Source organism: Macaca fascicularis, chromosome 3, assembly GCF_037993035.2.
Source record: "Macaca fascicularis isolate 582-1 chromosome 3, T2T-MFA8v1.1".
NCBI lineage: Eukaryota > Metazoa > Chordata > Mammalia > Primates > Cercopithecidae > Macaca > Macaca fascicularis.
This window is the reverse complement of record NC_088377.1, coordinates 378,751-393,997: the sequence shown is the minus strand read 5'-3', so window position 1 is coordinate 393,997 and position 15,247 is coordinate 378,751. Positions and strand designations below refer to the sequence as shown.

The following is a 15,247-nucleotide window of genomic DNA, read 5'->3' as shown; positions in this document are numbered from 1 at the left end:
TAATGCTGTGTGTCTCCAGAGGGGACTAATGCTGTGTGTTCATATGGCAGAAGGCAGAAGGGCAAAAAGGGCCTCAGCCTGTTCCTCCATCCCTTTTATAAGGCACTAATCCATTCACGAGGGCAGAGCTCTCATGTCTTAATTACTCCCCAAAGGTCCCCACCTCTTAATATCAGCACAATGGGATTAATTTTCAACATGGATTTTGGGGGACACATTGAAACATTTAAATAAGCAAACTTTGAGTAAAACAGATTCGCCTTTTTAATGCTGGTGGGTCAAATCCAATCAATCAATTGAATCCCTTAAGAGAAACAGATTGAGATCCCCCAAAGAAGAAAAATTCTGCCTCCAGACAGCTTTTCGACTTAAGACTGAAACATCAACTCTGCGCTGGGTCTCCAGGCTGCTGACCTCTCCTGCAAATTTTGGACTTATCCCACAATCACATGATCCAATTCCTTAAAATTTATCTCTCTCTTTCTACACACGCAAACACACACATCTTATTGGTTCTGTTACTCTGGAGAATCCAGATTAATACAGAAGCCCTATTGGGAATTTTCAGCCAAACAAACTAATTCTAAATAATTCTTAGGAATTCCATTTCAAGAGATCTTGTCGTGTTAAATTTCTATTTTAAAGGAGAAATACAAAAGATTTCAAACTTACAAAAAAGTGAAGAGAACAATATAACCTATGCTCAGATATCTTAACATATACTAACACGTTGACAGGGTCTTTGTAGCAGATCTCTTTTGAGTTTTTAAAAAGATCCCTCACCTTGTGGTTGGGCACCTGAAACTACAGACTTTTAAGACAGAGTATGCTGAGACTAAACCCGCAGCCAGAGAAGAGCCTAATGATTTGCCAATAGATAAATAAGCCGTAACCAGATAAATGAAGATGGAGTGTTCTTTCATGCCACCTTCTCTTACCTAAAGAAGAGACCCACCTGCTTCTAATCATAATCCTTGAGGGAGTTCACAGGGGATGACCAATCAACCAGTGGTTATGTATGTTCTTTGTGGACTGTCTGCTGAAGTTTCATACTTCTGGTGTGTAAGGTAAAAAATCTGCTATTTTTATGACACCCAGAATGTGGATTCCTTGGTGAGGTAGCAGGAATATATCGTATTTAGATACAAAATTAAAGAGAAAGAAATGTTTCAAATGCTCAAAGTAGTAAAAATGAAATATGGTATGGTAATGTTTTTCATCTACACACAATTCTTCCTTTGTACAGTTGTTTCATGACTCAGGACATGATGGCTTACAGCATGATTTTCACATATATTCCTACATCTGAGTCTCACAGCCCCTGAGGTATGTAGAGAAGATGGAGTATCACTTTTGGGGAGGTAGTGACTACCACTCTACTAGCAGGTGACCATCAGGGACTGATATCTAGAGTTTCTGACTCTTCCTACCCCATGTATGATTCCCACCCACATTGCACCATGAGTAGAGATTTGTCCAAAAATGGAAAATTAGATATAGAGTACTCGATTCAACCAGAAATTTAACATGATAATTAAATATATATTGAGCAAAAGTTGAAGCAAAATATTTTCTAGAAAACTCCGAGGCCTGATTCTGTTATAGTTATAACCACTGACATGGAGTAGAGATGGTCAATATTGTACAGTACCTGAAGAAGCAAGTCCCCTTCAGAAAACAAATCTACATTGACTTGTGGAAAGGTCTGTTCACTTCTTCCTGGGTTCATGGGTGGGTCAGCTGAGCAGCCTGCATTGTTGTCCTTTAGGGTTGCTGAGAAAGAAAAATGGTGTTATTGTGAACATGTGCCATCCCACAGGGATGAAAAGGAGAATCCAGGTGACCCTGGTTCTCAGTTTCAGGATAGCCAGTGTCACTCTGTGTACTGGCACCTTGAGTTCTTCCAAGGTTCCAGTAAGAGCAGTCACATCTGATTGAACACTTACCTCCTCTAGCTGGGAAAAGAGCCCCATTTTAACTTTTGTCTGAGCTGTTCTTACTGTGGCTTCTCTACAGGCAAAATATTAATTCAGTTCAAATTCTGCTTCCTCTGAGGTGCCCTTGCTATTTCTCCTGAGGAAAATTTGCTGCACCTCCTTCGACTCCCTTAGCATTAAAGTCACTGCCATTAACATTGACTTGGTGTATGATGATTTCATTTTTGCCTTATCTATCAGATCAGGTGTAAGTGAATGACATGACCTGTTACAAAAAAATTGCAGATCCAGACCCTTACCTGTTTCACCACCTCTACCACTACCATCCTGGTCTGAGACATTATCAACTCTTGCTGACCTTCCTACTTCGACTTCTGCCCCGTGTAATCAGTTCCCTGAACAGAAGTGTGCATGACATTTCTGAAAAATTATATAACATATAACATCACCCTTCTGCTCCAAAGGCCTCATATATGCACAAAACCCTCCAATGGCCTCATATACACAAAAATCTTATGTCCTGACCATGACCATTAGTTAAGATTCACTTTTTTGTAACTAAAATTCCCCAAATAACAATAGCTTACAAGATAAAAGCATATCTCATGTTCATACTGTATCAGAATAGTGCAGTTGGAGATGTGTGCAGCCCTGTCCCATGAGGCTCCATGGGACCAGCTCCTTGGAGCTCATCCTCTGCCTTCCTGGACTCAGCCTCAAGGCCTCACCCCTTCTGCTCCCAGGAGGAGGGATCTGCAGAAGAAAGGGTGGCACCATCTCTCTCAAGGAAGCTGCCCCCTGACTCCTTTGCCAATAGCCTATTGGTCAGAACCCCGTCACATGACCACACTGGTGCAAGGGAGCCTGGGAAGCTGGCCTTTTCCTGATGCCATGTTTTCTCCTGAAACTGCCCAGCTCCCACCAACCTGGCCATGCCAGTCACACAGCCTCCTTCTGACTCCTAGCTGTTCCCAGAAAAGACAGGCCCTTCCTGTTCTTTGCTAGGAGCTTTGCAGGTGCTGTTTTCTCTTCCTGGAAGTCCCCTCTTGCCATTTTTCACGTGGCTTCTCTGTCACTTCCTTGTTGCTCAGATACCTTCAGAATGGCCTCATCAGCAGTGTCTGCTGTTCTCGCCTCTTGCCCTATTTTCCCCCCTCAGAGGCTTTACCCTGTTTTATATTGTACACTTGTCTCCTGACACAAGGGCTGTGTCTTCCACTTGGATGTAACTGTTGTGCCGATAAGGTTTTGTTCCCTCCTGTGTCTCCAGCACCTGAAGCAAAGTCAAAGGCCCAGGGGTATTCAGCAAGGGCAGCGATGCAGATAGGCAGGTGCGCCTCCTGGACCTTCCTCCAGGTGCTGCCCGGGGCCGGGGGCATCATCACATTTGTATACAAGCAAGTCAACAGGGCTTTGGTTGTGGGGTCACAGACAAAGGACTAACAAGGGAAGGAGGAGCTTATGGAACAAGGTACAGGGCCCTGGGTCCCTAAGTAAGCATCCAGTTTTTCCTCTGTCCTCATCCTCTGTTCCATAATCCAAGGAATTCCAAACTCTATTTCTGTACAAATGAAGGGAATGTGGCCCCCACAGGTGCTCACAGCTCTTTTCTATATACAAATCATCCCTAGAGGGTTCTGGCCTGAAAAATAAGCCAAGAGGTCTTTGCCATTTCACATTTCTAAATGTTACTTTAAGCATGAATAAGTTTGTACAAGTCTGAGGAATATTTAGCTGGGTAAGCAAAATTTATCACTAGTAAAGAAACAAGCTGGGTGCGGTGGCTCAGGCCTGTAATCCCAGCACTTTGGGAGGCTGAGGTGGGTGGATCACGAGGTCAGGAGATCAAGACCATCCTGGCTAACACGGTGAAACCCCGTCTTTACTGAAAATACAAAAAAATTAGGCGGGCGAGGTGGCGTGCGCCCATAGTCCCAGCTACTCGGGAGGCTGAGGCAGGAGAATGGCAGGAACCCGGGAGGCGGAGCTTGCAGTGAGCCAAGATTGCACCACTGCACTCCAGCCTGGGCGACAAAGTGAGACTCTGTCTCAAAAAAAAAAAAAGAAAAAGAAATAATTGTATAGTTTGCTTGACAGTGAATGACATTCCAGTGCATACTCAGGAAATACTTCCCCACAAAATTATCAGCGATATTGGTGGATCTATTTTCTTCTAAGTTGAAGATTAAAAAACAAGAAAGAAAGCTCATCTAAAAAATCCTATTTAACCGTAATGTGCATAACTTGGGGATAAGATGTTCAGCATGAAAAACAAGCCCGGATAGCAGACATTTTCATCTAATCAAGTCCTCAGTTACACAGAAAACAGCACCATTAACTGCATCGCAAAAGTCATTAGGGAAGGCTCGTGGCAAAGACGCACTAGTAAGCTTGTTAAAAGTCATTGGAAACAGTGGCTTTCTGGTTATCACAGGGACTCGGCAGTGAAGTGCGAAGCATGGCCATCGGGGCATCATCCTCCCTGTCACAGGCGGGACCAAGGGGACCGGGTGAGTACTGCTTTCTAACCTTCTTATGATTGGCTGTCTGATTCCCTAAATTCTGAAGGAATTTTTGTAATAAAGGGATTTAAGGCTCAAAATACCCACTAATTCAGGCATCATTTTATTATCATTTTGTGTATAGCATGTATTACCCCTTCTAATACAAGCTTCCCAAAAGAGGAAAAGAACAGGTTACCCATGGGAAAACTCCTCTCTACCCTTGTTTCCTTTGTTATTCACTTTTGGTCTCTCTCAGCCAAAAAATGGTCAGATTTCTCCTTGTCCATAAACTTAACGCTTTGCCAAATGATTTTTTTTTTTTACCTCCTAAACTTCATGAAGGAAAAGCATTTGAAATTTGACAAATAGACAAACTACTATTTGTTTTCCGGCTTTTCGTTAAGCTGATATTTCACTCAGGCCCCCAAATATTTTCTTCACATTCCACTTAAATGCTAGGGGAGGCCAGGCGCAGTGGCTCACGCCTGTGATCCCGCACTTTGGGAGGCCGAGGCGGGTGGATCACGAGGTCAGGAGTTCGAGACCAGCCTGGCCAACAGGGTGAAACCTTGTCTCTACTGAAAATACAAAAATTAGCCAGGCGTGGTGGCACGCGCCTGTAATCCCAGCTAATCAGGAGGCTGAGTCAGGAGAACGCTTGAACCTGGGAGGTGGAGATTGCAGTGAGCCAAGGTCGCGCCACTGCCCTCCAGCCTGGGCGACAGAGCAAGACTCTGTCTCAAAAAACAAAACAAAAACAAAAAATGCTAGGGGTAAAGTCCCCTACAAGAGCAGAACTCCCCTGAAGGATGCTTCAAGCCTGTTTTCCTCTTTTAAGAAGTGGGCAACTGAACTGTGTATCCGTAATAATGTGTAACTCTCCATAAGTCCTAGATAAGAAAAAAGATCCAAAGATCAAAGTGAAATAAGCAAAACAGATATGTAATCTTGTTGACAAAGTTCTATTTAAGAAAAGTAGTGTATGGCCACACAAAAAAATACTTAGTAAGTGATCCATCTCTGATTCTTAGAAAGAAATCCAAGGGGTATTGGAGCTGCTTATGCTTGTCCAAGCCAACATCAAAGACAAAACAGCTGAGAGAAACTGCTGAGGCTGGCTTGAAATCAGGTAAGAGTCATTTGTGCAAAGAAGTCTGAGTCATTTTACTGTTTAGTAACTTACAACAAACAAGCACCCTGCTCTGTCATCACAGAGCCCAGTGGAAACCGGGAGCATTTCCACTTCCATGTCCTGGAGTGGCCCTGGGTCAGCTGCGGCTGGAGCCCTGGCTGGTTGTCAGGGAAGAAAAAAGGTGGGAGAAAGGGGAGGAGGGGGCTGGGGAAGGAATTCAATCCAAGATCAGCCTCACACTGATATTCTGAGAAACAGGACCTTCCTCTCCTCAGATCCAGAACCATCACCCCAACGGCAACGTTCCACCTCTTCTTAGGCTCCTGTGCTTCCTTTGCCACACTGAGCATTCATGTGCTCATTCACCGGACAGGACAGCCCAGCTGTTCATCCACTGCAGTTCCCAAAGGAATAGGAGCAGTGGGTTCCTGTTCAGCTGGTGGTCTCTGTCTTTGGTGACAAGATGTGACAATGTGTTTTTCCCCCCTGCCATCGCTCTAAAAGAATCTCCTCATCTACATATTCTACAAGATAACGAGGCCCAGGAAGCCTGAGACCCAAGTGATGGACCATCCAGACTCCTCCAGCTCAAGCTCATGGCTTCAAACTACCTCATTCCAAACGGAAAGAGGCTCCGCCCAGTGCAGCAGGTGCAGGTTCGGTCCTGGCTCGGTCTCACTGCTGTTCCCCTTTCAGAGAGCCCTTGACTCCACTGAACCTCTTTTATCTTGTCTATGCTGGGAGATGATGAAAACTCACTGAGTGAAATAACTGAATAAAAAGTCTGGCTCATAGAAAATGTTCAATAGACGGCAACTCTTTCTCACGAAGAGTAAATTACGTTGGTGTAAACGTTAATTAATGCCGGCTAGGCGAGGCGGGCGGATCATGAAGTCAGGAGATTGAGACCATCCTGGCTAACACGGTCAAACCCCGTCTCTACTAAAAATACAAAAAAAAAAAAAAAAAAAAAAAAAAAGCCGGTCGTGGTAGTGGGTACCTGTAGTCCCAGCTACTCTGGAGGCTGAGGCAGGAGAATGGCATGAACCCGGGAGGCGGAGCTTGCAGTGAGCCAAGGTCATGCCACTCACTCCAGCCTGGGCGACAGAGTGAGACTCTGTCTCAAAAAATATATATACATATATTATGTAATGCCAAGTTACAAAGAAAGGGGTCAATGGGATCACCAGACTATGGTGAGTATAGGTCAGATGAACATGGGTTAACAATTTAGTTTTAGTTTTTTTTTTTTTTTTTTTTTGACCATTCTGTCACTCAGGCTGGAGTGCAGTGGTGCAATCATGGCTCACTGCAGCCTCTATCTCTTGGGCTCGAGTGATCCTCACACCTCAGCCTCCCCAGTAGCTGGGACTACAGGCGTGTGCCACCACACCTGGCTAATGCGTTTGTATTTTTTGTAGAGATGGGATTTTGCCACATTGCCCAGGCTGGTCTTGAACTCCTGGGCTCAAGTGATCCTTCCGCCTTGGCCTCTCAGAGTGCTGGGGTCATAGGTGTGAGCCACTGCGCCTAGCCAGCAATTTAGTTATGAAGCTGTTGACGCACGGCACCTGTCTTGCTTGCTGAAGTGGGTGGGGGCAGGGAGATGCTCCCCAGAAGCAGCTGCACGTATCTGTCCCATTTACTGACCCTCTGGGGCCTAGATAGGAAAATGGCACTAGGAGAGGTGACTTCGAGGGTTGGGGAGAAGGATCCTGTTGACACGCAAATGGCCGGAACATACAAAATCAGAAGATGCTGGAGAATATTCCCACGGCATACACAGATCTTGGTTCAAGGCCCATTTAGGTCAACTTTACACACAGAAAGACCCCGTTTGTTTCAGTGATTTCCAGTTACAGTGGGTCAGAAGAAGCAATGCACAGGTAACGGGGAGCAGCAGGGGCAGGGATGAGGGTGGCCACCTGGTCTGTTCACTGTTTGGGCCTGACTCACTAAGACAGATTATTCCAGCATGTTCTGTTTAAGGATGCAAAGCCTTTACATGACATATTAGAAGAATGTCCCCTTAGAAATGATCAAACACTTAAGTTCACATGTAGAGAGTGATAAGCCATAGATTTAGGTTTTCCTAAATATAGTTTCTCCCACTCCAGACCCTAAATATCTACTACATGCACATCTCCAGGAACAAATTAGGCACCACCTGAGGGATACGGAAAAGCAGGCACCAGTGTGCGTGTCCCAGTGGGGGCAGGAGGCCACAGCAGCCTTGGACTGCGTGACCACGGGCTGAGCAAGAGGAACTGAGCCTGACATGTTTGGCTCCAAAAAGGCGAGTTCTTCAGAGTGAACAAACCATGTCCAGTCTGTCCTCTGATGCCTTTGTCGCTCAGTCCGCAGGTCTGCATGTTTCTGCTCTCACGTTTCTACTCTTAGTGAGGCCACCTGAAGAGACCCTCATCTCCACCCACCTCCAACTTGTTAGCTTTGCTCCTCACAGGAAGAAATAACCCAGCAGCCCAGAGAATGCCAGCACTCGAGGGAGGTGGCCAGGAGCAGCGACCTGGCTAGTGGGGAGGCTGAGACTGGCAGTTAGCAAATGGCATTTCAGGACACAGTGCATCTCCTGGCACCCGCTGGCTCTGCTCTGCAGGAAAGCCATTTGCCCTGTGTCTCAGTGTCAGTGTGCAGATGCTCTCAACTTCTTAGAAGGATATCACTGTTCCTTTTGCTGACAATAATACTAACTGCCCTGCTGTGGATCTACTTCCTCTCAGGGAAAGCTCGCCTCCCTTGCCGCCCCTCAGCAGCTGTGCTCTGTGCTCAGGGCAGAGCCCGGCCCCCTTGAGCTCGAAGGCGCAGGCAAAGCTCAGAAAAGGTGAAGGCGGTGGGGGATTTGCTGATGAGGGTCCTAGGTTCAGGGGCTGGGGAAACGGAGTGGGAACTGGGATGGGGATGCTAAGAGCCCTGTGGTGAGGGGTGGCAGGGGTCCTGGGTCTGGCTGTCAGTGGAGAAGAAGCCATGAGTGTGGGAGGGAAGGAGGGGTGGGGTCTCAGGCGAGCAACATACTGAGTCCGACACACACCTGCGGACAGAGGCCTGGGGTCCTGCCAAGGGCTAGGATGGGGTTGGGGATGTGAGGTGGGTCCCTCCTGACTTTGCCCCGACTGAGGGGTCCAGGCTGGCAGGGCCTCGACGTTCTCTGGGCTCTTTAACGTTGATGCAGGGAGACAGAGGCAGGACCCCAGACAGCCTTTTGCCTGGAGAGACCCAAATGAGGTGCCTTCTCTGCAGCCGCTCTCCTGACACAGCGGGATTCTCCAGAAATGCCCCAATATATATTTAACTGTATGTCTATGTGATTTAACCATTGACTTGCAAAATTCCTGAAAATATAACAGTTGATTCTAGAGAGCTGGTTCAAGCCAGTTGCAGCACACCACCGCCCCGCAGCCACAGCCAATCCCTGCTCCAGCCCCACGTCTGCGCTGAATAAACAAAGACTGCAGCCCTGGGTGTAAATGGGAAAAAGCCTCAGCCAGTGGCGGCTGTGCCCTCCAGACACACTGAATTTTGCACACAGGTTCTCTATCTCCTACCTGCCTAAGATGGACTCTGTGATGGAAGCTTGGCCGTGGTGGCTGCATGGCTCCCAGTCACCCTCTTTTGCTCCTATTGTAGAGATACTGCGTTTTCTCATACGTGGTTATGAATACGCTCCTGCTTCTCACCACACCCCACACATCATTCTTGCAGATATTAACCACCTCAGGGTGGCCAGGCCTTTGATTATAAGCTTCCCACAGGTCAGGTGAGAACTTCACCAAGAGAGGAAGGAGGTACGGAAGCTCTAACTGCAGATCCGTGGGTGAAATTTCACGTCCTCCCTCCCTTGAACCTTCGAGAAGTTCAGGACTTTAAAAATGAACGCACAGTGCTGTGGACTGAAATCTGTGCCCACCTCATGATCACATGCTGATGCCCTAATGCTCAAGGTAACGGTGTCAGGAGGTGGGGCCTTAGGGAGGTAATCAGATCATGAGGGTGGAGCTTCATGAACGGGATTAGGGCCCTTGGAAGAAGAGACATGAGAGAAATGAACTCTGCTGTGTGAGGACAGAACAAGAAGGCGGCCAGTCCATGAAGACAGCCCTCACCAGGAGCTGAACCCGTTGGCACCTTTATCGGAGACTTCTGGCCTCCAGAACTATGAGAAATAAATTTCTGTTGTCCACTCCCCCCAGGTCTGTGGGATTTCTGTTATAGCAGCCAGAGCTGACTAAAACACACCTCAGTTCTTCCAGTGGTTATTCTGTGCTTCCCAAGTTCCAGGCACTGAACTGGGGTTTCCAAGATGAACAAGCCACACCCCTTCCCTTGAGGAACGTGCTGCCTGGACCAGCATCCACACTCGCAGCATCTGTGGGTCACATGTGGACTCCAGCTCACGGTAAATTAAAAACAAATCAAAGACTCATCACAATTTAAAACAATGCAAATTAAATGTGATTTAAAATAATAGCTTTATACAAATGAAGGGGTGATACTGTTTACAAACTTTCACCACTATGACAATGATCCGATGAGGCATTTTTTCTTACTCTTTATTTTTATTACTTTAGAATATTCAGTACATTAGAAATGGCAGCAAGTGTTCGGTGGTACTACCAGATACTTTAGATATTCAGCTTAAATGTGTGCTCAGAAAGGATAGAGAGCTTTCTCTGTACGGACTGTTTTCAGAACTCCACCAGCGGCTACAACTGGCCTGAGAGCTGGGACGCTGGACCTTCCAGCCCAGGAGTCAGGGATGCAGGGGTTCCTACAACACTCAGTTCTGCTTGATTCAGCAAAGGATTTCTTCTTGTCCTCTTAAAGAATTTTGGTGTGGTCTGCAAAATAGGCCTAATAATAATTTTCAGTTCTGTCTTGGCCACTGAAGAAAATCAATAAATTATCAAGAGTCAGGAAAAACACGAACGTCCAGTGACCATACCGGTTGTGTCACAACGTGGATTTAAGGAATCTTGGAACTGTAGCCTCCACCTTGCGAGTCTTCAGAGTTACTTACGGACTCACTGAGATGCAATGAGGAAGCTGCCTGGCATCACGGAACAGTCTGTACGAATGATGCCAGTGTCAGAGGCAATGTTTTAAAATCTTTCCCATTTTAGAAGCCCATGTGAGTCAGCAGCACTGCAGTGACCTCCAGCTTCCAGCCTGTGAGGTTTACTCCCTGGATGTACGTGTCCAGCTGGAGCTGGATACATCATATTATCATGATTATCTCTGAGTGTCTGGGTTATAGGTGAGTTCTTAATGTTTGTTTTTTCTTTTGTCTTTTTATACATTCTGAGATTTCAGCATTAAACCTGCATTGCTCTGTAAATGCAGGAACCCCACACTAAGGAAAAGAGAGCGTGGCCCACGGGCAGACGTTGCTGGACTTCCTTCCCATCCTCTCCAGCAGCCCACCCCTCCTCTGCCATGCAGTGGCTGTGCTGGATGCGCACGACCAGGCCCCTTGCCAATGCCTGTCTGCAAATGGACACGTGGAAGGGAGCTGCTAGGAGCGTCCAGGAGGACATGGGCAAAGAGCAAAGGGGCCCTCACTGCCTCCAGTCCCCTGGTGCCTGCACGCGACACCTGGAGTAGAAGCAGCCTCCTTGGGGACACACAAGGGGAGGAGCCAAAGCTGGCAGAGCAGATGGTGGGAAAGGACTCGGATCTCTGTGTCACCGTAGGCCGACTTCTGCCTCATCTTGGGAGATAATGCACTTTTATTGTGGTTGAAGTTGTTTCCTAAAATAAGACAGGCTTCTTTCCAGTACCTGGTAGCTGAGAGCTTCCCAACCGAGCTATACCAAGGAGAAATAGACTGAACCCCTGGGCTCATTTCTTCAGTGAGAAGCCACCTCGGCAGGTCTGGGTCAGCCCAGAGGAGGGGCCAGAGACACCCTCCTCTCCGTGGCACCATCCCCACCCTCCCGCTCCCCAGCCTGGACAATGCTGCCATTGTTGCAGTGTTGCATTGGAAGATTCTCGGCAACAAAATTTCAAATCTATGAAGAGAAAAATACTATCTAAAAAGTTATTTTTATACCCGAATCGGAAAAACTACATTTCTAAGACTCTCTTGGAACTAGATGGCTGTGTGATGCCAACTGACCAATGAGAGGTAAGCAGATGCCAACCAGGGGGCGCCAGAGATTGGCATCACCACTTATTTCTTGTTTCTTCCCTCCTGCCTGGAACACCAACCTAATGGCAGGGGCCACGAAGCCACCTGGCAACCAAGAGGGAAAGGCCAGGGACCTGCAGGCCTGGCCCTGGCACCCTTGAGCTCAGAGTTGATGCCAGGCTGCACCTGCCTCAAAAGAACTTGCATCAGTGTGTGGCAATGTGGTTACACAGCAGGGCCGGCCCCCTGACAGAGACAGCCAGTCAAGTCTAGAGAGACAAACTGGTCAAGAAGTACCTCCTGAAGAAAATATGGATTTATACTTGAATCTTCCATTCTAACTTTTAGTCAGTTTTTTTTTTTTTAAAGTATGTTCCTGTTTAGAACATCAAAAATTCTAGAGAAAGAACAGAAACCTGTCCTCTGAATGCTGGGCAGGCAGGCAATCTTCTGAGATGGCCACAGGTTACCCTGCCCTGACAACATCGTCTTCATGTTCACTCCAGGCCTCCGGACACCACCTGCTTGCCCTCTCCTGGCAGAGCCCATATCACCTGCTAGTCCTGGCTTTTCCTTTGCTAAGTTGTGTTGTGATTTTGGATGCTAAATTTGACTGCACAGCTTTCTGTGCCAGATGGAGATGCACAGCATGACTGGAGCCTGTGGTCTAACCCAAGGGAGTTGCCCCAACAGAGCGAGTCTGTGGGTCTGGCACCCTCGTCCTTCGGGCTCAGCAATGAATCAGAGCAGGTTCTGCCTGGCTGTAAGAGACAAGTGTTCCTCCCCTCGGGTAGGGCGCAGGCACGGTCAGCTCCCAAGAGTGAACTCAGCTGCCCTGACCTCTCTTCTCAGCACACAGGCAATCGGTCACTTGTCAGGCCTGCCCATCCCCCAGACCAACCTGGCCCCAGTGTGGGGCTGCACTCAGGGCTTGGGGGCAGTGTCAGCTGTAGCGCCAGGCACGGGTGCTGAGCCAGCCTAGGGTGAGGGGCTACCACCTGGAGGTAACCCCCAGCAGCAAATGCCCTCTCATCCACCTCAGTGCTTGGTCTGCCTGGTGGACTCCCTGCCTCACCTAGCACCACCTCTGATGGACAGAGGATGGCTAAGGCAGGTGCCAGCCCCTGCTTCCAGCCTTTCTCCACTGTTCATGGGCACTGAATGGTCAGGACAGACAGACACCTGCCTTTACAGCTGCCTAGAAGGAAAAGCAGCGTCACACACAGACACTTTGGGCCAAGGAAAGCCAGGCCTGGCCACCTCCAGAGCCTAGCAGGAGCTGAATGGCCAGAGCCCCAAGGGGTGTCCTGGTGGTGGAGAGGAAGGCAGAGAGGGTGGTAGGGTACCCAGCGGGAGGTGCGGGGACAAGGACACGTGGGGAGCCTGAAGGGGATGAGTCCCCCTCTGCCCCCATAAGTTGGGCTCAGAGACCACCTGCACCCAGCCCCGTGAGAGCAGCTCGATGCTGCATGTCTCCCCTGAGTCAGGGGCTCACTGAGGAGGGATGAGGCCTCATCAGGAACACCAAGCCTGGTGCTCAGCGGTGGAATGAGAGAACCAGATCACTAAGAAGGATGGGCTGGGCCGGGCGCGGTGGCCCACGCCTGTAATCCCAGCACTTTGGGAGGCCAAGGCGGGTGGATCACAAGGTCAGGAGATTGAGACCATCCTGGCTAACACGGTGAAACCCCGTCTCTACTAAAAATATAAAAAATCAGCCGGGTGTGGTGGCGGCGCCTGTAGTCCCAGCTACTCAGGAGGCTGAGGCAGGAGAATGGCGTAAACCTGGGAGGTGGAGCTTGCAGTGAGCCGAGATGGCGCCACTGCACTCCAGCCTGGGCACAGAGCGAGACTCCGTCTCAAAAAAAAAAAAAAAAAAGAAAAAAGAAAAAAAAAAGAAAAAGAAGGATGGGCTGTGACAGTAACCTCTCGGGGAGTGGAAGGGGAGGAGGCCAGCCTGTGACTTCCCTGCTCACAGCTGGAGGCTGGAGAATGTCCAGTCTTACTCCAGGAGAATCGGCTGGATCCACATCTAAATGTCTTCAACTTCTCTCCAGGGTGCTGACATCACTGCCCAGGTCATTAACAGATGGGCAGACGCCTGTCGCCTCATCCCTGAAGGCGCAGGACATCCACACGGCCAGCAGAGCTGACCAGGGCAGGCCCCCTGGCAACACCCTGGGCTCGTCTGGACTCTAATAAGCTTCTAAGGTCCCCTCCAAGGGTGTTAGAAGGGAAAAGACTTTGAATGTGCATTTTTAAAAATTGAGGTGAACTTCACATAAGAGTAACCATTTAAAAATAAGCAATTCAGTGGCATTAAGTACAGTCACCATGTTGTGCAACCACCACCTCGTTCTAGTTCCCAAACGCTGTCATCACCCCAAATAAAACCCACAACCTGGGCCACCACCTGGAGTGTGTTTGGTCCTCGGAGGACATTCCATATTGTTGTGGGGAATGATTAAATAATTGCTGCTTTTCTGCAGTTACCATTGTACTTCGAGCAAAAGTTTCGTAAGTTTCATGAGTTTTCAGACTATATTATCTGGGTTGACTGGATCCAATTTTAGTTTTTGAGTTTCTTTTTTGAACAGCTGCAACAATTTTAAAGATTAATATATCCTGACTTTTGTTCTTTATTAGAGGTCTTCCAAAGAACAAAGATACATGTATTTTAAAAATAGAATAAAATTTATCCTGTCTTACAGTGATCATGTGAGTCCATTTAACCCATATATAAATCTAAGATACATTCATCTTAGTGATTTTATTTAGTTTTTTAAATCTTGGAACATTTTGCTATTTTATCATCCTAAAAACATTTCAAAGTTCATCATTAAGGATTCTCAGCTTTGCCACGAAGACTAAAATAATATGAAAACAGAAGGATGATGGAACACAGAGAAAGATAACGTGATGCAGAAATCAGCATTCTTTGGTATTACCCTCCAGTTTTGTTGTTGCCAAAGTTCTATTCAAGAAGATGCATCTGAAGAAATGGAGATAGTGAGGGCTGTTTTGTCTTTAATTAAATACAGTGGGGGGTTCAGAAGTTTCCATCTTCTTTCCATAGTGGCAAAGAGAAGACAACTGACAGAGAAAGAGGTTTCACAATTTTAGATGAGTTGGAAGGTAATTTCCCAGGGCGATCAGTGCTTTCCCCTGTGATAATGGAAATGGCTTCATATCTGCTGTCCCAGCCACATGTGGCTACTGAGCTCTGAAAATGTGGTTGGTGTGACCAAGAAGCTAAGATTTTAATTTTACTTAATTTTAATTGATATAAGTTTAAATTTAAATAACTATATATGGCTAATAGCTACCATACTGAATAGCAAAATTCTTGACTCTAATACTTAAAGTGAAAATGATCATATAAATGAAAGCTCAGCAGAGAAATGGAACTATAAAAAGAACCAAAGAGAAATGTTTGATCTGCAAAATATAATACCGGAAATAAAAAATACATTTAATAGGCTTAACAGCAAAATGAACACTTGCAGAGAAAAGGACTGATAAGCTTAGA

The 15,247-nt window shown here is 47.2% G+C and overlaps 1 protein-coding gene across 1 annotated transcript in view; it reads right to left on the bottom strand.

Moving 5' to 3' along the window:
- The window catches only part of LOC123572530 (uncharacterized), a 49,240-nt gene extending 36,973 nt beyond the window's left edge, over positions 1 to 12,267 (bottom strand). The window contains exons 1-7 of the mRNA XM_065540920.2: positions 12,189 to 12,267; positions 11,707 to 11,823; positions 10,967 to 11,103; positions 8,326 to 8,461; positions 7,140 to 7,288; positions 3,211 to 3,376; positions 1,652 to 1,773 (exon numbers count right to left, since the gene is read on the bottom strand). Of these exons, the coding sequence (XP_065396992.1) occupies positions 1,652 to 1,773; positions 3,211 to 3,376; positions 7,140 to 7,288; positions 8,326 to 8,461; positions 10,967 to 11,103; positions 11,707 to 11,823; positions 12,189 to 12,267 (906 nt within the window). The remainder of the gene's footprint in view (positions 1 to 1,651; positions 1,774 to 3,210; positions 3,377 to 7,139; positions 7,289 to 8,325; positions 8,462 to 10,966; positions 11,104 to 11,706; positions 11,824 to 12,188) is intronic.
- Between the last annotated feature and the right edge of the window lie 2,980 nt (positions 12,268 to 15,247).